Source organism: Sminthopsis crassicaudata, chromosome X (genome assembly GCF_048593235.1).
Source record: "Sminthopsis crassicaudata isolate SCR6 chromosome X, ASM4859323v1, whole genome shotgun sequence".
NCBI lineage: Eukaryota > Metazoa > Chordata > Mammalia > Dasyuromorphia > Dasyuridae > Sminthopsis > Sminthopsis crassicaudata.
Window position 1 is genome coordinate 57,352,758 of NC_133623.1, and position 24,769 is coordinate 57,377,526.

The following is a 24,769-nucleotide window of genomic DNA, read 5'->3' on the forward strand; positions in this document are numbered from 1 at the left end:
TCACTCCCGGCGTCTCCCCCTCCCCCCAGGGTGGGTGGACACTGGCTCAGGGCGTCCTGGGCAGCGTCATCTCTGCCAGTTACTTTCTGCATGGCCTGGGCCTCCGTTTCCCCGTGTGTAAATGGAGGGGGTTGGGATTCAAGTCCCTCTGGGCTCCAGCAGCCTCCTCAGAGGTCTCTACTAAGGAGGGCCGCCCCCTCCCTCGCCCACCCAGAAGGGCCCCCTCCCCTCATCCTCTGCTGGTCCACTAGAGACCAGGCCAAAACTAGGGCTCTCAGAGTGCGCCCTGCCTGCTCCAGGATGGGTCGGAGAGACCCCCCCCCCACGGGGCTCCACCCCAGCCCCAGCTGCCCAGAAAAGAGCCCATCCCAAGGGGAGAGGGCAAAGAAAGAGAAAGGGACATTGGTGCTTGGTTTCAAGGGCTTCTAAGTCAGAGGCGACCCCAGCTTTATTATCCTGGGGTCACATCGAGAGCTCCCCCTCCGTTCCTGAAACAAGTGCACAAAGCATCCAGAAGATGGGGGATGGTGACATGCCCCCCTTCCCCCCTCCTCACCCCAGGCATTTCACTCTCGGTCTAAAAACGGAGGGAAGAACACCTCTCCTTGCCCACGTGAGCAAAGACATAGGAAACCGCGTCTCCTTTCCCCGTGTGGCCTCTTATGGCATCTCTCGGCAGGCAGTAGGCCCGGGTGAAGCTCCTCTGGCCAGCGGGCACCAAGGTGGAGAGCCCTCCCGGGCAGCACCGTGGCCTCCTAAGAGTTCCTAACAGCTCGGCGCCACGGCCGGCGGGGAGGGCGCGGGGAGGGCGAGGATAGACGCGCTTCGGGCAGAGGACAGCGGGCGGTCTGGCCTTCCCACCAGGGCAGAAAACAGAAGAGAAAGGAAAAGTGTGAAGGAGAAAAGCTAAAGACAATAACCTAGAGCAAGCAGCAGAGGGGGAGGAAGGGACTGAGCTCTGAATGAGAGGCCCTCCCCCTGGGCCCCTCTGAATGGCTAGGGGTGGGGGGCAGGGAAGCTGGGCAAGGGTGGGAGAGCCTGAGTTGAGGGGACGCTGTCAGGAACCCTAGAGCTGGTCTCAGAACAGGGTCCCTTTGGGTGCTGTGTTGGAAACAAGGGGAAAGGGCTGGGGACCAGGTAAAAACCAGTGGGGAGGAGTGTCCCCTTCCCTGGAAGGGAGGAACCTTGAGGGCAGCGGAAAAGGGGAAGGATGTCAGGGATGATCGGAGAAGGGGGCAGCCAAGCGTCCTGCAGAGAAAGCCCTCCACTTCTCAGGGCCTTTATCCGCAGGTCCCCCCACGGGCTCTCAATTCCACTCCTTGCCTCCCACGACCCCACACACGTGCCCCATGGCAGAAGCAGCTCTGCGTGCTGCCAGATTCCTGGGCGGACCCACAACCTTTCTTTGATGTTGCCCACCTTCACCACACTTCACTGGCCAGATTACAAGTTCTCGTGAGAGGACTTGGTACAATTTGGACAGGGGGAGCTAAAAGGAGTGTCTAAGGCAGACACGCACAACTGGGAGCCCCGCAGGAAGGACAGCGTGGGCCGAGGCAGGGGCCGGGCCAGGTGGACCAGGCGGGGGTGTGAGGTAAGGCAGACAGTACAGAGAGGCTCCAGCTCGGCTCTCCGAGCCCTACCAGCAAGGTTAGTCGGTCTTCCGCCCCAGTCTTTTAAACACGCTAATAGTGCCCGTGTTGTCCATCTGTGCACTATGGCCCTCGCTTGAGCTGCTCACCCTCGGGCCTGCCAAGGTCCTCTTTATGGTAACCTTGAACTCGGCTGGGGACTTACTCTTTGTGCTGGTGACCTGGCTGTCCTGAGCTTCGGGTGGAAGAGTGGCTTTGCCAAGTCTCTGGATGACGCTGACTTTGGGCAACGGCTCTGGCTTTCTCTCAACAGAGGGGCCCTGGCTGCCCCCTAAGCGCCGAAGGGTAGCAGGGACCGGCTTGGGCTCTGAGCTGGTGGCTTTGGCCTTGACGGTCCCCCCCAGCGGGGTGCTCTCCTTGGAAAAGGACTTGCCCATCCTCTTCAGGACCCCAGCATACTGGAGGACGGAGCTGTCATCGTCACTGTCTCCTGCCCGCTCCTCATCTGTCTCCAGGGCATCGCCCAATCGGCTGAAGACCCCTGTGGGCTACAGCCGAACGAAGGGGATCATCAGTTAGGAAAAGGAGAAGCCAGGCCGTCAAGGGGAGCATTTCCCTTCCCTTTATCTTACCTTGTTTCCAGTTGTCGTGTCAGCCTTAGTCTCGGCTCCGAGCCGGTCAAATACAGACGTCCTCTGGACACCTGACAGGGAGTGAGTGAGTCAGTCAGTCAAACCACTCATGCTGAATGCTCCCGCTGGGCACAACCCTATGCTGTGCACTGTGGGAGGCACCAAGTAAGGAGTCTCTTCCCTGAGAAACACCTGGGCAATCCTCAGGAGGGCTCAAAGAGCAGGGATGGGATGCAGGCACATGAAACAAAGGGAAGAGATGGGATTTAGGAGATGCTAGAGATCCAAGTTGTGGGGACGCGTCAGCGAGAACCCAAACCAAACATGATCCTCACAACCTCAACAAACTTAAAGCCCAGGTTGTGGCTAAGAGGCCCCCCTGGGGCCAAAGCTCCCGACCACCAGATGCTCCTTCCAAGCCTTTCACGAAGGCTCACTCTGGAGACCCGAGGTGGCCTCTGCCCTCACCTTTGGCCGCCTGCTGCTGCTCCAGGATCTTCCGTGTCCGAGGAGTGGTCCCCTTGGGCATGGTGATGATGTATTTCCCTTCCATCTCAGCGGTCACTCGGCGTCTCCGCTTCACAGGCACAGCCACATTCTCCTCTTCAAGCTGGCCTAGAGCTAGGAGAGGCCACATGTGAGGTCATGGACAGCTGGGAAAAGGACCCCCAAAAACTTTCTAGAATGGGGGAAGGAAAGGCTCTCTCACTCCAAACAGGGTAAACACAATCAGAAACTGTCCCCTTCTCATGTTTTATCTCATTTAACTCATAGGACCCAAAGGCTCACAATTTATTTATTTATTTTTTTAAGGAATTTCTTAAGAACCATCCCCAAAGCTGTCCCAGAAAGATCAATCAACAAGAGGGTCCCAAAAGAGACAGAAGCCCTCCCTGCCCCCAAGACACTCAGATCATGTTCTGCCATCTGCCATCCTCCATCCTCACAGGTGCTCCACCACTGTGTTCCCCTTACCAACAGCTTTGGCATGCTTGGCAGCCATCTTGTTGGAGACAGTGACAGAGATCTTGGAGGTACTGGCATCGGGACGCCTGGCAGGGGTGCTGGGTGGAGAGTCCCGACTCAGGCTGTTAGCAATCATCCGAGAGGCAGCTGGAGAAGTGACAGTGGGGAAATGAGATTCAAGAGCAAGGCTAGGACCATCCAAACCTGGGGAATGGAGTGGGAGACTGACCACTACTGGGCTCTAATCGGTCAGCGGAAGTGACCCAGACTCAACCCCCTCAAAGTCCTAAAGACATGGCCTCAAAGGAGAAATGGGAGTTGAGGCCTGGCCCCTGAAAACAGTGAAACGGGGCTGGCACTTCCATCATCCTCCTCGAGATGGAGGAGGCTTTCTGTGTGTTACATCCTGACCCTCCCAACACCCCTGGAGGGTGTGGTGGAGGGATTATCACTGCCCTTTTACAGGTGAAGAGACTGAGGCTGGCAGAACTTGGCACCCCCTAGTATTGGCTCCTGGGGCGGTGTGCCAGAGGGCACCAGGTGAGATCCACCCTGAGTGCCGGGAAGGGCTGAGCAAGGAGCTCTGACGGACACACTCACCACTAGTGGCGCTGCGCCTGAGCTCCGCCTGCAGGTGGCTGGGGCTCGAAGCCAACGACTCGGCGGCTGCCTTGCACACGTCCTGGAAGAGACAGAATGGGTGAGAACAACTCCAAGACAAGAGGCTCTGGGCCGAACACCGGCTCTCTCTAAATGATGAAAGGGAGGTGACCGTTGACAGTGACAGAAGCGCCAGGGTCTGGTTGTGTGGGGCCCAGAACGCCACCCCCCCACCCCGACCCTCAGAAAGGCTTCGGTCCGACGCGACCTCAGCTGCTTCCTGAGCCCATGTGACCATCTATGAAGGCCTCTGGAGCCTGCTCGCCTCAGGAAACACAGACATCGGATCTTGTGGGATCCTGAGAAGCCCAAATGAAGGGCACCTGTCAGATGCTTCCCAATATCGATGGTGATGTCATCTTGAACGTCTCTCTATCCCAGACAGTTTTGCTGGGGCAGGGAAAGAAAGGGGGAGGGGACGAAGGCTTTGCTCCTGATCCGTTTTCACTTGACGTTAGTCACTGTGAGATCTGGGTAAAAGGCTGGGTCTCAGTAGAGCTTCATGGGGTCTGCTTGTCTCCTTAGCAAAAAGTCTAAGAACGCTTCCCAATACAATGGGTTAAAAAATGCAAATGCCAACTTCTCCCTCTGGTTCCTCAGGGGAGAGGAGGAAGTGGAGGCAAGCAACCTTGTGCCCCCAAGACACGCTGAGCCTCAGGCAGGGACAGGCAAACCCACCTGGCGGTACACCACCTTGGCGTGCTTGAGGATGGCAATGATGTCACCCACCACAGTCACGCCGAGCTCATTCATGATCTCCTTGTTCAGATCTAGCAGCATGTTCTTCTGGATCCTGTGGGGGCACGGGGCAGTGAGTGCACAGAATAACGCAGGCTGGGCACCAAGCTACCCTCCCCCCAACCGGGCTCCTGCTCTGGAGCCCACTGCCCCTCACCTGTTATCGACAAACATCACCGCATAGTTGACAGCAGGTCCTGGCGGGATCCCGGCTTCCTTGAAGAACTGGATCCATTCTGACGTAGCTGCAGAAACACCGGGAGGAAGTCAGAGAACTCATCACACCGTCTTGGGCGCCCGGCTCCTGAGCCCACCAGCCTCCTCCTCCACAAAAAAACCCCATCTTTTACATACGGAAGTGTCTCCATCCTAGATGAGCCCAGCTAAATGCTCACAGCTCAAGGATTCCTTCCTAAAGCCTTCCCTTTGTCCCTGATAGTGTCACAGAATAACCAAGTTGGCCAACACCTCCGACCTCATCTCTTCTAATGTGGAACTTGGCCCTTTCAATGGAGAAGCCCTTTGGGGAGCAGAGCCCACTCCCTCCAGACACAACCATCTTCACTTCAGGACAGATCTGGGCATTACTAGGTTTTTCTTTACTTTAATCTTAAATGCCCCTTCGGAACTTGTCCGTTGCCCAAGAGCCCAGCAAAACAAAGCTTATTCTTTTTCCCCTGATGCTCTTTTGTATCCTTAGTAGACTGTCATGTTCCTCCCCTGCTCCTTTAAACAGGTCTCTTGAGGTCCTTCACTATCCTGCTGGCCCTCTGAGGAGGATCTGGGGAAGACATGGTTATAGCAAATCCGCCAAGGAAGAGTAAACAAACAATGGTGCAGAAATGCAAAGGGATTTTATTTCATCCTAAAAAATGATGGACGAGAAACTAATGAAGATTTATATGAGCTGATGCAAAGCTAAGAGAGCAGAACCAGGATACTGTAGCAATAACATAAAATTAACGTGAAAGACTTAAGAACTGTGATCAGTTGCAACAACCAGCTCCATCATGAAGATTAACGTGGAGGCCTGTTACCATCTCAGCATGACTGTTCTAAGAGTTTGGGATTTGTTTGTTTGGTTTTTTTCCAGTTTTGAGGGGGTGGGTGGAAAGAAGGGAGTGAAGTTAGCAATAGGGTAGCAGGAAAAAGAAAGAAAAAATCAGAGAAGGATTCTTTTTTTTTAATGCACAAAAGAGAACAGAAGGAAAAGAGCCAAGAAAGAATCACAGACAAGCAGGACAGCTTTCAAAGTTACAGGTTGAATTTATTACATATTTTAAAAGAAAAGCAAGCTGTACATAATAGAGTCACAGTTTCATGTACAATCCTCTTTTTCTGCTCTGTGATAGATACATATATACACATGTATGTGTATAAATGCTCATTTTAATCAAGTTCAAGATAAAATAAGATTCTGAAAAGCACCCAGAAGTCTCTATAGAATTATTGAAGCACACCTACACGCATGACACACAATCGTTAACAGTTAAGTCTTTTAGTTAGCAAGAATTAATAGCATGGAGGCAGCTGGTAGCACAGTGGATTGGGCATTGGGCCTCAAGTCAGGAAGACCCGAGTTCAAATTAACTAGCTGTGTGAGCCTGGGCAAGTCACTGAATCTTTGTCTGTCTCAGTTTCCTCATCTGTAAAATAGGAATAATAGTAGCACCTCCCACCCAACAGTGTCAAGAGATCAAGTGAAATGTTATTTGTAAAAAAATAAAAATAAAAATTTTAAAAGCATTTAGCCTAGTACCTGGCACATAATAGTTGCCTTATAGATGCTTATTTCCTTCCCCAATTATTCCCAATAAGAAGTTGCTTTTTCTATGTTAATTAATTTGTTACAGATGTTAACCTATCCCATTAGACCAGGAGTCCTCAAACTACCGGCCAGATGCTGCGGGTTATGGCAAATGGACGGAGACAGAGTGTGAGTTTTTGTTTTTACTATAGTCCGGCCCTCCCACAGTCTGAGGGACAGTGAACTGGCCCCCTATTTAAAAAGTTTAAGGACCACTGCATTAGACTGTCCAACAGGTTAGAGGAGTGTCCCATAAAGCTTTGGAGGTTTGAGTGCTTTGTTTAGGAAGAATGATGATGGAGACCCACTAGTGGAACCAATCTCAAGAGGAGCTGGGTCCCAGCAAACTCCTTTCAGCCAATGATATCTCTTTGCTTCTGGGCACAAGCCTTTAAATAAGGCCTTATCTTAGAGACAGAAGCACCAGGAAGCCCGCTAAACATGCCCCTACATCCCTCCGTTTTGTGCAATGGTGGGGGCAGACACACTTGTATCCACATGCCTGCTCCCCAATAACCTACATGGAGCTTCCTAAGTGTCTTTGCCCTTCTCCAAAGTGTTCACACAATTGCTAGTGATTGGGGCAGCTAGGGGGCGCAGTGGATAGAGCACCGGCCTTGAATTCAGGAGGACCCGAGTTCAAATCTGGTCTCAGACACTTGACACTTCCTAGCTGTGTGACCCTGGGCAAGTCACTTAACCCCAGCCTCAGAAAAATAAACAAAACAAAACAATTGCTAGGGATTTTCCTAAAGCCTGGACCACATCACTCCCCCATCGACAAACACCAGTGTCTCCCTGTAGCCTCTAGAACCAAATAGAACTTCTTGTGACTTTTCTAATCCTTTCACCAACTGGTCTGTAAATGGCCTTTCCAACTCCCCACCACCCCTCCCTGCCTCCCTGTTTGGCGTATAAGCCTCTATCTCCCAGGCCAGGAGCAGATGCTCCTGCTCACCACCTCTACCCAAGACCCCTCACTTCCTCCAAACCTTGGCTCAAGCACCAAGCCTTTGCTAATCTTCCTTCCCCTCCCCAAAGTACCTCGTATTGACTTCATATTTAAAGTTCTAGGAATATATGGGGACCAAGCCCACTTTATTTGGTCACTAATCTTACTGCCTACCTTGATGCTTTGAATACAGTGCTTCATACGTGTTCATTAACACACACACACCCCCCTCCCAGCTTCTTTTGCAGGCCCTCCTCTGGACTGTCACTTTCCATCACCTCTGTATGGATCCTGTACTTAACATCATTATTTACAAGTTCTCTTTCCCCCATTTGAACATGAGCTCCTTGAGGGCAGGAACGCTGGTTTTGGCCTAAGCACTTATAAGTAGTCCTTGAAGGGGGAGAAGCTCAGCTGGAATGGCAATGATTTAGCAGGCAGCGCCCCTAACCAAAGCCTCAGACCAGCGTCCAGGGGCTGGAGATCCTAGGAGCCCACTCCAGCTTCAGAACCCCGGGGAGGCGGGAGGGTGCTTTCTCACACTGAGATCCAGTCACTTCCCCCAGCAGCCCCGGGAGCTCTAGGACAACATGAAGCCTGGAGTGAGAAAGCCAGAAAGGGAGCTCCAGTCTCTTCTCATAATCTCAACAGAACTTGCTAGTCCTAAGAAAGCAGAGACTCCTTCGGGAGAACTTTCAGGAGAAGAACAGCCAGGCGGGAGACAAGCACTCCACAACATTGGAACTTTCCCAATCTACCCGGTAAGAGGCCCAATGTTTGAGCCGGGGACCCCTTAGGTCTCTGAATCTCAAAGGGGACAGAGGGATATTCTCACCGAAGCTGCAGTTGAGACAAAGGCCCTAGGCACATTCCTCCCGGCTGACACCAGGCAGCAGCTGACCCTGACAGCTTTCCCAACCCCCACTGCCCCTCACCAAGTGGCAAGGGTCCAGGGCGGACCCTACGGACTCACCCATAGTCACTGACACCATCTTCTCCCCGAGCACGAGCGAGCCGGTGCTCCCCAAAGCAGCCTAGGAGGGGAAACGAGGCTCAGTGAGTAGGCTGGCTGGGGCCTCGGCAGGGCCACATTCCTGGGCCAAGCTTCAGAGGCCAGGAATAGCTGGGGAGCAGCTGTCAGGAAGTCCTGCCAATCCCCCCGCCCAGCCCAGGGCCCTCCCCTCCCACTCTGGCTCTCCGGCACCCTCAGGAAAGGCCAGCTGCTCTGGAGGGGAAGTTTCTCTCAAGGACCCCTGAAGACCACCCACAATCCCCTTCTCACCCTGCCAGCCCCTCCTCCACCCCACTAAGCCATCCCACCGTCCTTCCTCTACCTTCTAGGCCTTTCCCAACGAATGTAATAGACACTAAGCCCCTACCGTGAGCAAGACTTGCTAGGGACTGGGGAAAATACAGAGTAACACTGTATCTACCCACAAAGGGCCTTACAGCTACCAAGTGAAATAAGCCAGGGGGCCGCTGGGCTCCCGGGGAAGGCGCCTGCTTTCGGCTGCCTCAGTTTCCTGGTCTGTAAAACGAGGATGACAGCACCCACCTCTCCGGGCGGAGGAGTTCATTACCTCATGCTTTCTGCAAACCTTAAAGAGCTGCATGACTGCCAGCTCCTGGAATTAAGACAGATGCAAGTACGAGGCGCACGGTGAGAACCGCCAAGAGCTCGCCCCCATCTGCTGCCGGCCGCTTTAGCAGCGGCCCGGGCCCTCCGGGAGGGGGCGCAGCGGCCGGCCGTGTCTACGAGGCTCCCCTCCGCAATCCCGAGCATGTTTTCTACATTTAAACCAGGACTGGGAAGTTGGGGTGGGAGTCCCCCGGGCCGGGCCCGCAAGAGGGGGCAGGGATCCCAAGAGGCTGGGGGAGGGGCGGGAGGTGACGCCAGCCCTCCCCCCGACCCCGCCTCCCGCTAGATTGGAAGCTGCTCGAGGACAGAAACCGCCCCACTTTGGTCCTAATCTCAGGCCCCGAAACATCGAGAGGCTCAGCGAGTACTCCCGGGGCTGGGGAATCCGCCTCCTGCCACTGCAGACAGCTGGGAAACTGAGGCCCAGAGGGGCCGGGGCACGATCCCGGGAGTCACGCGGCGACTTCCGGCGCCCGCCCGCCCGCCTGCCCGACTTCGTCGGGCTGAGGCCCGCTCCCCCCCTCACCTGTCACGGGTCTCGGGCTCCCGCCCTCCGCCCGGAGCCAACGGACCCCCCCTACCCGCCTCAGTCCTGCCTGGACCGGAAACGCCGCTCGGCGCGCGCCGGAAAAAACCCTCCCCGGCAGGGGTGTGGGAGCCGCTCTAGCCGCGGCCGCGACCATAGAGCCGGCTGCCTCCCTCAGCCTCCACACGCCCTCAGGACACATGACCCGACGCCTAAGCTCCGGCCAATCCACAGGCTCCGCATGCCGCCCCGCCCCCACCTCCCACCCCGAGCCTGAAGCACCCGGATGAGGGGGAGGCCCCGCCCAACGCTGCTCCGCCGCGACCACTCTCTGGCAGTTGAGGCTGCGCGCACGCGCCCCGCCGAAGTTTTCCGTAGCGGAGTTTGCGGCAGAAAACTAGCGCGCATGCGTGGCCTTCGCGTCCCGAGCTGATCTCTCCGCCTCCCCGTAGGCCGGCTGGGGCGTGCTCTCCTGCCGGGGCCGGCTCCCGGAGGTCGGCTGCCTCAGTCTGTGTCTCCCCCCTCCTCCACCCCCAACTCCGACCCCGGTAAGTCTGAGGCTCGGGGAGTGACGGAGCCGGAAAGGGCCCCCAAACCCCCGCGGCGCACACGCTCGCGGAGAACCGGGGGCTCCGCCCGCCGGGGGACCCCCCAGTGCAGCCGGGGCGCGGAACCCCGTTCTCCCTAGCGCACATCTTGTAAGCGCCTGCTGTGTGTCCCGCACTGGCCCACGCCCGGGGCTACGGAGACCAGAGACAGTTCCTGCCCCCTGCAGCTTCCGTCCAGTGTGACCGACGGCGTGCAAACAAGTGTCCGCTGGGGAAATGGGGAAGAACTAAAAGGGTGGGGGAGGAATCTGCATTTATTCAGCGCCTACTGTATGCCAAGCTCTGGCTTAGGGTACAAAAAGAGGGCAGACAGCCAGCCCCTCCCTCCAGGAGCCTGTGCTCTCGGAGGAAGTCTGGGAACAGTCCATGTGATAGCGGCCTCCCTGGCCTCCCCCCTTCTCCAGGGAGCCCCCCAGCCTCTCCTCAGTCCAGCGCCCGCCCTCTGCTAATCACTATTTGGGTACTTGTTTCCCCTTTAGATTGGAAGCTCCCTGAGGACAGAGCCTGCCTCTTGTCTCTTTTTGTATCCTTAGTCCCGAGCCTGACAGAGCCGTCCCTTAATAAACTGATTAAAGGAGCCAGACGCAGGATAAACTGGAGATTATTAAATGGGGGAGGGGGCAGGGAGAGACGGACATTTGTCTAGCGGTCACTTTGGGAAGTGCTGGAGATGCAAAAAAGGCAAAGAGACTCACTGTCGGATGAGGGAGACAACGCGGAAAGAAGCTGGACTCTGGAGAAATTGGAAATAATGGAGGGGTGGGGGTTCCTCTAAAAGGAACTTTTAGCTGTGGGGGGAAGGGGGCCAAGAGGCTTCGATTGATGAGGTTTAGAATCGTAAATGAAACTAGTGGTAGGTTGGGGTACAGGGAGTCAGAGCTCCCCTGCAACCCCTTGGGATTCGGCGCAAGGATACGGAGTTAAATGAGGTCTAGTGGCAGCGCAGAGTCCCCTTTAAAGGAATTTACAGACCCAAAACCCTAGATTGATAAAAGAGCTTTATTATGGGGTTTGGAAATAAAGTCTAGTTAGTAAAGTTGAAGGTAGAGGTAAAAGGCACTGGAACCAGGGTTCCAGTGGGCAGAGATCTTGGGCTGCCATGTTAGGAACCTCTGCAAGAGAGGGCTGCAGCTCCACTCTTTTATAGTGAGAGATTTAGCTAAAGGGGCCTGTGGGTGGAATCCCAGGTTGGCTCCCAGCTGGGTTTCAGCCAGGGTTAGAATTAGAATTGAATTCTATGGGTTTGGGGACTGAGCCAGATAACAAAGATGGAACTGTCTGTGCTTGGGGTGGAGTCCCCTCCCTGAGCCAGAGTCCAAGGAGGTTTTCCCCTTTCAGGATTTTTCAGAGTTTCAGATTTTCCTCATCAAGATGTTGCCCTTAACACTCCTTGAGTGTTTCAGCTGTATCTCTTCTTGGCTCCATCATCCGACCTTGTCTGGTATTCTCAGTAAAAAAAAAAAAAAAAAAAAAAAAAAAAAAATTCCTTCCCTAAAATCTAAGTTTCTTGGGGTCAGGGACCATCTTTTCCCCCCTTTGGGAGTCTCAGGACTTAGTAGCTGTCTATCAGGGGTCTCATTGCTTTCTAAATGAGTTGTTGGAGCACAAAATCAGCATTTGGACCTAGGTAGGCCTCAATCTGGTAGGCTTTGCACTGTCACATGGCCTCAGGATTTGGAACTGAGAGGGCCCTCAGAACTCACAGAGTGGCTTGCCCAAAGTCATGGAAGAACCTCTGAGCTAGGAGTCCCGGCCTTCTGATTCAGCCTCTTTCCAAGAGCTTGAGTTCCCTAATGCTGTAGCCATGGAGAGGAACTTCCCCTCTGAAAGCCACAGACCTCTCATTAATAAGGGGAAGAGGTTGGGCTGACTATTCTTCGAGGCCCCTTCCACCTCCGACATTTCATGAAATTGAGGACGGTCGGTCGGGGCAGCCAGGTCCTTGCTCTGTGACCACTTCTAGGCCATCGGGTCCCTTCCCTGCAGCTCCCTCATCTGTAAACAGGAGAATGAAACCAGCCCTACTAAGCGGGGGGAGGGAGTCGTGGAGAATGTGCTTTGTGGAGTCAAACCAACAAACATTTATTAAGCAAGTACCGTGCTCTCAGTGCTGAGTATACAAATATACAAAAGGACAGTCCGCCCCTTCTGGAGAAGAGGGAGACTCCTCCCAAAATGAGCTGAAAAAGGGGGTGAAGGTGAGGTTCAGTCCTGGGGAAGCCCGGAGAGGGCTCCAGCCAAGCTCAAGGACAGAGAGCCCCTAAGGCCACAGTTAACAAGTCAAAAGGCAGGATTTGAACTCTGGTCTTTCAGATCGCCAATCTGGACCATCTATCTACTGCTGCCCATGGTATTTTCTTGGCAAAGACATCGCAGCAGTTTGCTGCTTCTTATGAAAATTAACATTTATCTAATACCTACTATGGGGCAGCAAGGTTGCTCGGTGGATAGAGCACTGGTCTCTGGAGCCAGGAAGATCCACGTTCAAATCCAGCCCCAGACACTTCATAACTGTGTGACCGGGAGCAAACCACTCACCTTGATTGTCCCCCCCCAAAAAAAAAAAATCAAACACAAACATCTGTGCTAAATGCTTTACAAATATTTCATTGGATCTTCACAACAATCTTGGAAATGGGGTGCTATCATTATGCCCATTACACAGTTGAGGAAACTGAGGTAAGCAGAGGCTTAGTGATCACACAGCTAGCAAGCAGGCCCGGCTCTCCACCCAGCTGCATGTCACGGAACCTCTGGGTATCTCAGTTTCCTCCTCTGTAAAGTAAATCAGGCCTGATGTAACTTTGAAGCTGGGGGACTTGCCACGGTCCGTAGCTGGAAACAGAATATCAATAATGATACTCTTCTTTTTCAACAATAACCCTGTGAGGCAACGATGTTGCTGCGCCTGAGCTGCTACATTGTAGAAAGGAGAGCCGGGAGGCTCCCCCTCAGACTCCCAGGCCAACGCTCTCTGCTAAGGCCCGCTGCACCAGGAGGAAGCCGCAGCTTCTCCTACAGCGTGGACTTTAAGGGCGCGGGAGCCACGTCTGCCCACCCTGACCCCCGCTTGCAACTTAGTACCCAGCTGTGTTTAATGGCTAAGAAATCTCCCATTTGGGGAGAGTTAATAATTGCTTACTATTACCACTGCCATACAGCGGTACAGCCAGGGGGCGCCATAGTGCATCAAGCACGGAGCCTGGAGTCAGGAAGGCTCAGCTCCCTGAAATCAAATCCTGCCTCACATACTGGCTGTGTGACCCTGTGCAAGTCACTTCCTCCTCTCTGCCTCAGTTTCCTCATCGGTAAAATGAGCTGGACAAAGAAATGGCAAGGGGGGGGAAGGGTACTCCAGAATCTTTGCCAAGAAAACCCCACGGAGAGCCGTGAAGTGTGAAGACATTTATTGATTCGTTCAATTAAGTTGCATTCAGCAAGTTTATGTGCTAGGCACCGGGCTGCTTGGTAGAGATCCAAATGATGAGCACACCATTGAATGAAGTGTTCCCGAAACACTTACTATGTGCTTAGCACCGAGCCTAGAGCTGGGGATTCCCCTAGAAAAACAAGCCGGTCCCTGTCTTCCAGGAGCTTCCGTTCTAAAGGAGTGGAAACCATTACTGTTACTCCGTCATTCTGGACTCATTCAACTCTTCGAGACCTTATTGGGGTTTCCTGGCAGAGAATGAAGTAGTTTGTCACTTCTTTCTCTAGCTCATTTTACAGAAGAGGAAACTGAGGCAAATGGGGGTCAATTAATAGTGCCACCCAGCTGCTTGGAGGACTCTAGCTGAGAGCTTTGCAGGCCTGGGGTGGAGCTGGGCCAGAGCTTGGGGAGGGGGAGGAAGGGGGGAGCCAGCTGGACAGAGTATGAGGCAGAGGTGAGGAAGAACAGGAGGAGTCAAGGGAAGTTGCTCCAGGAAGCTCGATGGCAGCTGGATGGAAAAGGGCTCGAGAAACTAGACTTGTATTTTAGCCCCAAATTGCCAGAGAACAGCAGGTTCTCTTGTGGAGGTTAGGGGGTGGGAGGGCAGGAAGCTCATTGAGCTGCTGTGAATGGGCTGGAGGCAGGGAAGCCCATTAGGAGAAGGCACAAGGGTCCCAACTGACTAGGGCTGGCAGCAAGAGGGCCATAAGTGGGATTGCTGAGAGCTGGCAATGAATTAGAAGGCCCTCCGGGATGTGGTCTGGGTACAAGGAAGGCTGGCGGGGTTCTGGATGGCAGAAAGAGGAAGTCAGAAGGAAGGGAGCTTTGGGAACCAGATGATGAGTTCGGTTTTGGACCGGTCAATGGGAGCTGCCTGTGGATATCACCGTGTAAAGGGGAGGAATGGTGCCCCGGATCTCAGATTCAGGAGATAGTTGGGGAGTATGAAGAAGGACTGTGGCCTCTCCCAGGCCCTTGCACCCTGTCTGATTTTCCCACACTCACAGACAGTGCCAAGTGTAAGGAAGGGGCCATTTTTACCCTGGAGGGAACTGAGGCGGTAGAGGTGAGCTCATTTGCCTGGAGTCAGGGAGGCCTCAGCCCAGGCCTCCTGCCTCTCCAGCAGCATCTCTCCCTCCACACCTCCAAACAGCCCATGTTTACAATGTGCTGTATCTCGGAGGAGCGGCACCGCCACCCGGAAAGTCAGGTAGAGCAGGTCTGGCTTCCCTCCATTTTGCAGGCCAGTTGAATGAAACTCCGGTGTCCCTGGCTTGTCAGGGATCACGTGACTAGGAGGCTCTGGCAGGGCCGGTGGGAAGGGTGAGTGGATTGGTCAGGGGGTCAGAGTGTGTCCTGGAAGTGGAATTGCCAAGATTGGGCCATGAATTAAACATTTGTAAGAGATGGGGGGAGTCAGGAAGGACTCTGAGGGCGCAGGATCTGAACCCAAAAGTGGAAGATCTGAACCCGAAGGTACAGGATCTAGACCCGAGAGGGTAGGATCTGGGCCCAAAGGCACAAGATCTGGACCCAAGGGCAGAGGCTCTGTACTCGTTATGTCCCTCTCTGGGCCCAGATCTCCCCACTATTTCACTCTTCCTGGGAGCTAAGAATGATCATCATTAATAGCACATTCATAGAATTTCAGACTTCCCTCTGAAACATACCCAACAAACAGTGAACCAGCCCTGCCTGAAGCCCGCCCGTGGTGCTGAACTCATTACCTTGAGGCAGCTGCTGGCCTGCTTGGGCAGCTCTGGTCATTGGGAAGCTGCTCCCGGGCCTCAAGCCTCAGTTTGCTCTTGGTTGCCATTGTCATCACCACCACCCCCAAACCCAGACAGAGCAAGGCCATGGCAGGCCTCCAAGCACTTCCTGACAGCTCCAAGCCCAAACTCCAGATTCTCACAATGTGGCACCAAGGGAGCAGACTCGTCCCTGGGTGTCTCACAGCAGGCCGGGACCTGCCGCCTCCTTCTCCCTAGAAGCTCACGTGGCCCAAGAATGAATTGTGGCTACCACATCACAAGAAGAGAAAAGCAATTATTAAGCACTTACTGTATGCCAAAGACTGAGGCTAGAAAACAGGAATATGGGCCAATCCTGGGACTCACGGGGTTCCTATTCTAGTAGAGGAGAGGAGACAGAGGAAATTCTATTGCTCTGAGGATGGAGCCCCAGGACCCAGGGGCCCCTCTACTCCCATTAATACAGCTTGTTGCTTGGTTGTTCTGAACCTTTGTCGGTTGTGTCTGAATCTGTGATTTTATCTGAGGTTGTTTGGGCAGAGATACTGGAGTGGTTTGCCATTTTCTTCCCCAGCCGATTTTACAGAGAAGGAAACTAGACAGAACCAGAGTGAGGTGACTTGCCCAGGGTCACACGACTAGGGAGTGTCTGTGACTGGATTTGCATTCTTGCTTTGCACTCTGGTTGTGATCCCCCCCCCCCCAGGCCCTTCCATTAACAGCACATGGCAATAAAACCTTCCAGGTGCCATAGTGTGAGGATGCCCTTTGAGCCTTGTAACTCCTCAGGGCAAAGGGGTGGGCACCCAAAGGCGGCCCTCCGGCCTGAGCTTCCTGAGCCCGGTTCTCCCTCAGCCATACCTGGAGTTCTAGGGGGCCCGGGACAGCCAGGCTGGGAAGAGGGAGTGGGGAGACGGGGCCATTCGGCAGGAGTGGGGCAGCATGTGGCAGTCCTGGAGATGGAGCCTCTCTGTGACCTCTCTGACCTCTGTTTCCTCCTTGTTCAGTCCAGGAGAGGTGACTTGTTCGGTCCCTCCCAGCCCTGAAGCTGGGAGACCGAGCCAGAGGCTGCTCCCACCCTGGCCCTCAGGGTCCATGAACTTGGGGGTGCAGGGGGCGTCATCTTAATTACAGGGAGAGGAAGCTCAGGGAAGCCTCGGGCTCCAGCTGGCAGCCACACCCCAGGGTCAAGGCTCCAGGACTGGGGAAGTGGGGGAGGCAGAAGGAAGAGGGGGCGCCCAGCTGGCAAAGAGATTGCACAGGATTCTGAACAGAAAGAGCCTTTGGCCCTGTCTGACCGAGAAGGAAACTGAGGCTCAAAGAATACGGGGTGCTCTAGGAACCCAGTATCCCACAGGCAGTCTAGCAGCCTGTCAGGATGCATTTATTAAGCACCTACTGGGTGCCAGGCCCTGTGGATACAAAAAGAGACCCAGCCTGCTCTCTGATGGGGAGGTGACAGGAAGCAAAGGGCTGTGTCCCAATGGGCTGCGCAGGGAGGAATCAGGCACAGTTAGGAGGGGACCTCAGGAGTCCGGATTTATCAGGGGATGGCCCTGGGCCGCAGACCCTGGGGGGGAGGGGGGATCAGAGGCTGCGGAGCGGGCGTGGGGGCGGGAGGTCCCCCTGCCTGGCGGCCGCCTGTCAGCAACAGCTTTGCTTTGCACCCAGGCGCACGCGCACTGATTCACCCATGCGCCGCCCGCCCACCCAGCCTGGGGGTGGGAGAGGGCCCCTTCTCTGGGATCTCCAGACTGACTGGCCTGGGGGGGGGCGGGGGGGAGACGGCTTTGTTCCCAGAGCCGGCTGGGGGCGGGAACTCCCGGAGCGTGCAGTCTATGCAGAGGGGCCGCAGGCTGCAGTGGGGCTGAGGGGGTGGGGCCAGCCGGAGACCCCGCCCTCGGCTGCTGCTGGGGGGTGGGGCCAGCCGCTGCCTGATCCGGCCCCTTTGCTGTCTCGCAGCCTCCAGCCTGGCCCGGCTCCCCATCTGGGAGAAGAAAGACATCGGGGCCCTCTGGGACTCCAGGTAAGCGCCAGCTGAGCCCCCGCGAAGGCCTCTGGGGAGAGCCGGGATTGCCTGGGGCCCTGGACCCAGCCTGCCCAGAGGGGCTGGGCCCCCCACCCAGCCCCTTCCTCCCCACCCGCCAGGCTCGGGGTCCTGCCATCCACCCGATTTGTCAGTGACGCAGGGGAAGGTTACGGCCGCCAGAGCCCCGCAGTCTGGCTCCGAGGGAGGACACCCCGCGCTCGGGCTCAGCCAGCCTGCGCTGCCGCCAGACTCCCCCCCAATCCTGCAGGGTGGGGGAGCGGGGCTGCTGCTGTCACTCGGGCTGCCCCCCTTCCGAGAGGTTCCTCTGGGGGAACAATGGTGTGTGACAGTCGCAGAGGGGGCCAGGAGGGAAGCAGGCCTGCCAGCAGCTCTCCAGGGGCTGCCCTCAGTGCCCAGGCCTCAGGTCAGCAGATCTGGCTCTGAAGTGATTGCTTCTCCCGGCTCCATCTGTACAATGGGCACGCGGGTGGCCCCTCGGAGGGCCTCGGCTCCTCCCGGGCCCCGAGCGTGAGAAAGACAGAGAGCTCAGGCATTGCATAAGGCCCGCTCGTGGCCCGCTGGTTTCCTCCTTTTGAGGGGAAGAGAGCAGGGCATGCTGCCAGCAGACCCTGTGATCTCCCCATGGCCACTGGACCCCTGCGGGGGGGGCGGCGGGCTGAAATCCTTCTGTCTTGCTCGCAGCCCTTCACCCTACTCCCTGGCCCTGCCGGGCTTCGCTGAGGAAGATGAAGCTGCATACTGTCTACCAACAGGTGAGGGCTGAGAGGCCCCAGAGGGAGAGGCCGGGGGCTCCCAGAGCCCTGCTGCCGCAGAGGGTGGGTCCTGGGGGCAGGCCCTGGTGCCTCTGGGCACTCCCACCCACTCTGGGGTCTGTTTGTTCCCCCACAGTTGAAGCCACGCCCTGAGGAGCAGCTTCCCTCACCTGCTGTGTCCTGGAAACCAGGAGACAAGGTAGAACAGGTTCCGCCGAGCCCTCCCCGGCCCTCTGCCTCTCCCTCCCCGCTCGCACACACACCAGAAACACCATCCTCTGTCACAGGGAACCGCTTTCACCCTTGGGCCCCACACGCCACCGGGAGGTGGGCACAGGGGGTCGGGCCGGCCCGGCCTCCCCACCGAGCTGTTCTTTCCTCACTTTGTCCAGAAAGTCCGATGGGTCCTGCTGATCATGACGCTGATGACGATGGGCCTGGGCGCCCTGCTCACCCAGCTGCTGCTGTGGCCCAGGCTCAGGCCCTCCACCGAAAGGACCCAGTCACCCCCCAATGCCGTCTGTGACGATCCCTGCCAGTGAGTGCCCACTCTCCCACTCCAGAGTGCCAGTTGGGGGCAGACAGTCATGCACGAGTGTGTACATGTGTACCTGTGGGCTGTTCACCAGGAAAACCTGGGGGGGGGTCTCAAACCCCCCCCTCACATCCCTTCCCAGGGGCCCAGCCTATTGCTGCACGTTCTGATCCTCCCGCTTTTCCCTCCAGGATTGTGCTGGTGGAGAGCATTCCCGAGGGCCTCAGCTTCCCCAAGGGCCCCGTGCACCCTTCTATCAGCCAAGCCTGGCTAGAGCTGATGGCCGGTGCCCGACATAGCCTTGACATCGCCTCTTTCTACTGGACTCTCACCAACAACGACACCCAGACCCAGGAGCCTTCTGCCCAACAGGTGTCCCCCTGGGCCCAGCCTGCAAGGCAGGCGCTGATGTGGGGAGCGGGATCCAGAAAGCTGGGGAAGAGGAGAGGAGGGACAGGGGAGGCCGTATCAGGGAATGTTAGGGGTGGAGGAGGCCGGGTGGGGGGGTGGCATTGGGTCCAGCCTCTTGATTTGGGGGATGAACTGAGGCCTGGCGAGGGCGCACCTACCCATCATGCACGTTCCTGTCTCAGGGCGAGGAGGTTCTCAGGCAGCTGCAGAGCCTGGCCCCCCGGGGTGTGTCCGTGCGCGTGGCCGTCAGCAAGCCCAGGGGGCCCCAACCGCAGGCCGACCTGCAGAGCCTTCTGAACAGTGGTGAGTGTTAGGGCCTGGGGAGAAGGAGCCGGGCCGGGCCAGGGAAAAAGGGCCAGCATCTCTCCTCCCTTCCCCCCAGGGGCCCAGGTACGGATGGTGGACATGCAAAAACTGACCCACGGTGTCCTGCATACCAAGTTCTGGGTGGTGGATCAAACCCACATCTACATTGGCAGTGCCAACATGGACTGGCGCTCCCTGACCCAGGTACCGGGCTAAGTCCCCTGGGGCCAGGAGGAGCATGGGGAGGCCCCGAGGAATGGGGGGACATGACATGACACCCTCAGCCCCTCCTCCCTCTCTACTAGTTCCCTTTATTCCTAAGGCAGCCATCTTAATCGGTGCCAGGATGAGGAAGGCAGCGGTTCAGAAACGCTCTAGGAGGTATCCCAGAGCTTACGGTCTTCTGGAGGGATATGACGGGTTTATAGATAGAAGAGAGAAGGAAGTCTAGCCACTGCTGGGGTCCAGAAAGGCTGGGGAGGGTTGGGGGGGGCAAGGAATCCTTGAAAGAAGATGGGCATTCCCAGGGCCATGGGTGAAGAAGAGAGGAGGGCTTTACAGCTATGGGGCTCAGGGCTGGGCTCAGTGCATGGGGTGAGAAGGAAGCTCCTGGGCCTTTGGGGTTACAACAGAGAGTTCATGAAGGGGATTAAGGAGACGAGCCCTGTGCAGAGCCTGAAGTACCAGGGTGAGGAGCTTTGGGGAGTTACTTTCATAGTTTTTGAGGCGCTCAGAAGCAGGGTGAGGCCTGTGCCTCCGGGACCGTGTTTTGGCCACTGTGTGCAAAGTGCACTGGGGAGGAAAGAGACTGGAAGCCAGGAGGTCACTTAGGAGACCATTGAGAGGTGACGCAGGCTTAAACCAAGATGGCAGCCAAATGAGCAAGGAGAAAGGGATAACTTTGTGATGGAGGAAGAGTTAGCCAGACTTTACTTGATAGTCAATAAACATTTATTAAGTACCTCCTGTGTGCCAGGCATCCGGCCAAACTAAGACTTAGCAACTGATTGGATCTTGGGGATAGGGAGGAGGCAAGAAGGACTCGGAGGTTGTGAACCTGAGGGACTGGAAGGATAAGGCCCTGGAGAGGAAAAGGGAGGCTTGGAGGAGAGCTGGGGTTATCACTCAGAAAGCGGCAAACATTCTCTGAGTGCTGAGGAAGCAGAGAAACATCTGTAAAAGTCCCTGCCCTCGAAGAGCGTACCTTCTAACGGGAGAAACGATGGCACGGTTAACGGACAGTTTGGTAAGAGGCGATTGATGAAGTCCCCGGCCGGGAGTGGAGAGCAGGGGACGGAGACAAGCGTTGTGAGGTAGAAATGGCAAGATGCGGCAGTGGGGTGGGTGTGAGGAGCTGAGGAGGCCCCCAGGTTGCTGGCCTTAGTAACCAGCGGGGCGCGTGCCATCAGTGGGGGCGGGGGTAGGGGGAAGCACCGGAAGCTCCATTTGGAGTCATTGAGTTTGAGGCGCCCGGCTGAAGAGACGGTCAGTGGTGCCGGGACGTAACTCACGGAGAGCCGGCTCTGAGGGCCGTCTCCCCAGGGATGACTCGTGGGAGCTGATGAGAACCCAGGACGAGGCCTTGCCTCCCCCCACCCCCCCATGTCAGTGAGGGCATATGAGTTTGTTGAGAAGTTGAGTTGGAGGTGGCCGTGGCCGTCCGAAGGAGATGTCCGGCAGTCCGTGTGGGCCAGGATCTGGGAAGAAAGATTAGGCCTGAACGTCTCGGCATCCAGTGCCGGCCAGGATGCCAGCACAAAGTAGGTGCTTTGAGGTCTGTTAAGTTGGATCATCTACGTGAAGGCGATAAGTGAATCCACGGGAGCTGATGAGGTCCCTGACACAGAGAACGTGGGAGAGGAATGGCGAGAGGCCTGGGAAGAAGCCTGGGGGGGCCTGGGAAGAGGAGATCGATCCAACAGAGACGAGCAGTCAATAAAGTACCCACATGGCTTAGGGGATAGAGCAGGGACAGCAGTCCAGATGCAACCAGGCCACAACTGCTGGGTGCTAACTAGTGCAGCGGGCCTCAGGGTCCAAGGAGTGCAGCTATGGGGACTCCCCAGGAGCTTACCCCCTTACAGGAGGGCAGAGATAAGGTGGGCGAATGCAATCCATGCATTTACCAGGCCTGGTGCTTTGGGAGCAAAAGCCCGAGGTGGCCAAGGAAGGCCTCCTGCCAGGGGGAGCCCCTCCCCAGGCCCCAGCCGCCTCTTAGGGGATGGGGGAGGAGGGCTTGGGAGAAGTGGCTGCGCATCACTTTTGGATCCCAGAGGAAACACTGTTGGGGGCAATGGTGAGGTGGCCAGGGTGGCCTCCTGGTGGGTGCTGGCACCATTTCTGCTATGGGTCCCACCCAGGCTGGTAATAGAAGCCCTGGGCAGCCCCTTCCTAGAGGAGCCCTCCCCCCCCCCACCTGCTCTCACATTCCCAGCTCTCCCACAAGGCCTTTCCTGCCCGCTGTCTCCCCCCACCCCCACTGCACTACCCCACAGACTGCTATGTAATAGCTAATAGAAACAGCCACCATTTATATAGCAGCTACTACGTGCCAAGCACTGGGCTAAGAACTCTGCATTTCTTGGCTTGTTTGGTCTTCACGGACCCTCAGAGGTACGTGCTGTTATCCCCATTTTACAGATGAGGAAACTGAGGCAAGTCACGGTTAATGACTTGCCCAGGATCATACAACTAAATCAGAGTGTGTCTGAGGCTGATTTTGAATTCAGGTCTACCTAATTCCAGGCCCAGTTCTCCCTTCCAGTACACCCAGAATGGCTGGGGATGATCCAACCCGGGCCTTCTGCCTCAGCAGTCTGAGACCAAGGCCCAGCCTTGGCCCCTTGGAGGCAGCAGTGGCGGCCTCCATAACTGGACCCACTCCCGGGCACTCTGCACCTCTGGGGCTCACCTGGCTAGCGTGAAAGTTGGAGTAGGGGGCCAGGATGGGGAGAGATATCACTGTTGAACGTCCTCTGCTTTGGCAGAGGGACTCCCAGCCTTGTCATGTGACTGGGTCACTTGGCGCCCCGGACCTCAGTTCCCCATCTGTACGACGATGGAGTTCTGTGGTCCCTTGCATCTCTAGATCAGCGATCCTGAGCAGCCTCTGGAGTGGGAAGCCCAGCTCTCGGCCGATTTTATGGAGGCTCAGGAGGGCCAGCAGCTCGGCCCTTGGCCATTCGCTTGTTGCCAACGTGCCCGAGGCCTGGTGCCTGTGCAGCCCCAGGGGCTGAGCCGCTCCCCAAGGGAGCTCTCCAAACTCTGCATCCCCCCTGCAGGTGAAGGAGCTGGGAGTAGTGGTCTACAACTGCAGCTGCCTGGCCCAGGACCTGGCCAAAGTGTTCGAGGCCTACTGGTATCTGGGCCAGCCGGACAGCAGCATCCCCTCCTCCTGGCCGGACAACTACACCACCCGCTACAACCTGGAGACCCCCATGGAGCTGCAGTTCAATGGGACCCCTTCCCAGGCCTTCCTCTCGGTAAGGAGCCCAGTCTGCCCCGGCCCCAACCCCTCCACCGGCCCACCCTTGGCGTTCCCCTCCTGCCTGTGCCCCGGCAGAGAGGGGCCGCCTCAGGGCTGACTCCCTCCCTGGCCTCCAGAGCGCTCCCCCATCGCTGTGCCCCGGGGGCCGCACCCCGGACCTGCGGGCCCTGCTTAGCCTGGTGAACGATGCCCGAGACTTTGTCTACGTTGCCGTCATGAACTACCTTCCCATCATGGAATATTCCCACCCTCGAAGGTGCGTGTGCCCTGGGTGTGAGGGGGAGGGAAGGCAGCCAGGGAGCAGGGCTGCGGAGACCCTGAGCTCAGCTGCGGGCCCCCTCCCCAGGTTCTGGCCAGCCATCGATGACGCCCTCCGGCGAGCGGCCTTCGAGCGGGGGGTTCGGGTGAGACTCCTGGTGAGCTGCTGGGGCCACTCGGATCCTGCCTTGCGTCCCTTCCTCCTCTCCCTGGCCGCCCTCCAGGACAACCATACCCACTACGACGTGCAGGTGGTAAGGAGACCGTCCCCGAAGTCTGCGGCCAGCTGCCCTCACCCCATGTCCGCCCCTCTCCCCTCGGTGCTCCCTACCCCTCCTCGGGTGGGCCCCGGCCCTTCCAGCCAAGCCTGGCTGAGTCTGGCCCTTTCTCCATCACTAGCGGCTCTTCGTGGTGCCCTCCAACGAGACCCAGGCCCTGATCCCTTATGCACGTGTCAACCACAACAAGTACATGGTGACGGACCGAGCGGCCTACGTGGGTGAGTGCCCGCGCCCCTCCCTCCTGGACGTCCAGGCTGTGTGCGCGTCCTCCTGACCCTCTTTCCCCTACCCCCCCAGGCACGTCCAACTGGTCGGGCAACTACTTCACGCAGACCGCGGGCTCGGCCCTGGTGGTGAATCAGAGCGGGGCTCCGGGCCTCCGCACGCAGCTCGAAGCTGTCTTCCTTCGGGACTGGGGCTCCCCGTACAGCCACGAGCTGGATGGCCCGGGCCTGGCCGACGGGCACGCCTGCCGCCTGCTGTGAGTCCCCGGCCCGGGCACTCGTCGTCGTCCTGCCCCGCGTTGACGCACTCTCCCCCCTGCTCCACGGTCTTTGCCCGGCTCTAAGAGTGTCTGTGCCGTCTGTCCGTCAGTCTTTGTGGCTTCCTGTCTCTTGAGGCTTTTGTCCGCTTGTGTGTGGATTTCTCTGAGCTCCATCTTTCCCGTGTCTTTCTCTTGTGTTTCCTTCCCATCTATGTCTCTGCCTCAGAAACCTAGGCAGGCTGTTGGACCACGTGTCCCTGCCAGTGAAGGGCATGGGCCGGGCAGAGCCGGGGTGGCGGAAGCTGGCCGGGTCCGGCCGGAGGCTCCCCCACTTCCCAGCTCTCCTCAAAGCTGTGGAATTAAGGGGCAGATGGGCCCTCCCTGCACTGGAGTTCTCATCTCATGCTGGAGGGGAGGGGAGAAATAGGGCCTAGGAAAGGGCTGCCTGGGGACTGCCCCGCACCCTGCCCCCTGATCTGCCGCCCTGGAGCTGCATCTGCAGCCAGAATAAAGTGTCGATGAGGCAAGCCTTGTGTCTGCTGAGAGTTCGGGGGGGCAGTGTGTGAAACAGGGGATCAGGCTGCCCTTGAGTATCGTCTGGGTGCACGGGCCGCCCCACCTGAGGGTTTCACCAGATCGTCACGGCTAGGAGTTAGCACAAACAAGACCGGTGCTAATGTGGGCACAGCTCTGCCGGTGGCAGAGGGTGTTTGTGGGCATTTACACAAGTCGGGTCGGAGGTCGTCTGCCCCAAGGCCAAGGGATATGGGGAGCGATGTGTGTTTGTATACTTAGGAATATGAGTAGGGCTTGTTGGAACATCCTAATGGATGAATAGATTGTGTGTGTGTGTGTGTGCACATGTGTGTGTGTGTGCACATGTGTGTGTGTGTGCGCGCGCACA

At 56.9% G+C, this 24,769-nt stretch overlaps 2 protein-coding genes across 6 annotated transcripts; one reads left to right on the plus strand and one right to left on the minus strand.

Moving 5' to 3' along the window:
• Positions 1-409: 409 nt before the first annotated feature.
• On the minus strand, positions 410-9,669 carry CXH19orf47 (chromosome X C19orf47 homolog). Of its 5 annotated transcripts, none has more exons than XM_074278431.1 (10): positions 9,513-9,669; positions 8,321-8,381; positions 4,746-4,833; positions 4,529-4,643; positions 3,791-3,872; positions 3,200-3,337; positions 2,693-2,845; positions 2,225-2,295; positions 1,798-2,140; positions 410-853 (listed from the first exon to the last, which is right to left on the minus strand). In XM_074278431.1, the coding sequence occupies exons 2-10, from the start codon at positions 8,337-8,339 to the stop codon at positions 756-758; spliced, it is 1,107 nt and encodes a 368-aa protein (XP_074134532.1). In that variant the 5' UTR covers positions 8,340-8,381; positions 9,513-9,669; the 3' UTR covers positions 410-755. The 5 variants fall into 5 exon arrangements, with proteins under 5 accessions (XP_074134532.1, XP_074134531.1, XP_074134529.1 ...); XM_074278430.1 differs by having other exon boundaries at positions 1,644-2,140; positions 9,513-9,629; XM_074278428.1 differs by lacking the exon at positions 410-853 and having other exon boundaries at positions 1,401-2,140; positions 9,513-9,629.
• On the plus strand, positions 9,599-24,392 carry PLD3 (phospholipase D family member 3). Its single transcript, XM_074278424.1, has 13 exons — positions 9,599-10,060; positions 17,264-17,327; positions 18,033-18,103; positions 18,240-18,302; positions 18,496-18,641; positions 18,830-19,010; positions 19,232-19,352; positions 19,432-19,559; positions 22,637-22,837; positions 22,959-23,098; positions 23,189-23,354; positions 23,500-23,599; positions 23,679-24,392. The coding sequence occupies exons 3-13, from the start codon at positions 18,077-18,079 to the stop codon at positions 23,864-23,866; spliced, it is 1,461 nt and encodes a 486-aa protein (XP_074134525.1). The 5' UTR covers positions 9,599-10,060; positions 17,264-17,327; positions 18,033-18,076; the 3' UTR covers positions 23,867-24,392.
• Positions 24,393-24,769: the final 377 nt, after the last annotated feature.

Bases quoted from the DNA above. Each gene is read 5' to 3' on its own strand.
- PLD3 (XM_074278424.1), top strand. From the start codon at position 18,077: ATGAAGCTGCATACTGTCTACCAACAG. The intron at 22,838-22,958 runs GTAAGGAGCCCA...CCTGGCCTCCAG, and splicing joins CTTCCCAGGCCTTCCTCTCG to AGCGCTCCCCCATCGCTGTG. The intron at 23,600-23,678 runs GTGAGTGCCCGC...CTACCCCCCCAG, and splicing joins GGACCGAGCGGCCTACGTGG to GCACGTCCAACTGGTCGGGC.
- CXH19orf47 (XM_074278427.1), bottom strand. From the start codon at position 8,960: ATGCAGCTCTTTAAGGTTTGCAGAAAGCATGAG. The intron at 4,644-4,745 runs GTGAGGGGCAGT...GTGCCCCCACAG, and splicing joins GTGATGTTTGTCGATAACAG to GATCCAGAAGAACATGCTGC. The intron at 2,296-2,692 runs GTGAGGGCAGAG...ACTCCCTGTCAG, and splicing joins GCAGCAGCAGGCGGCCAAAG to GTGTCCAGAGGACGTCTGTA.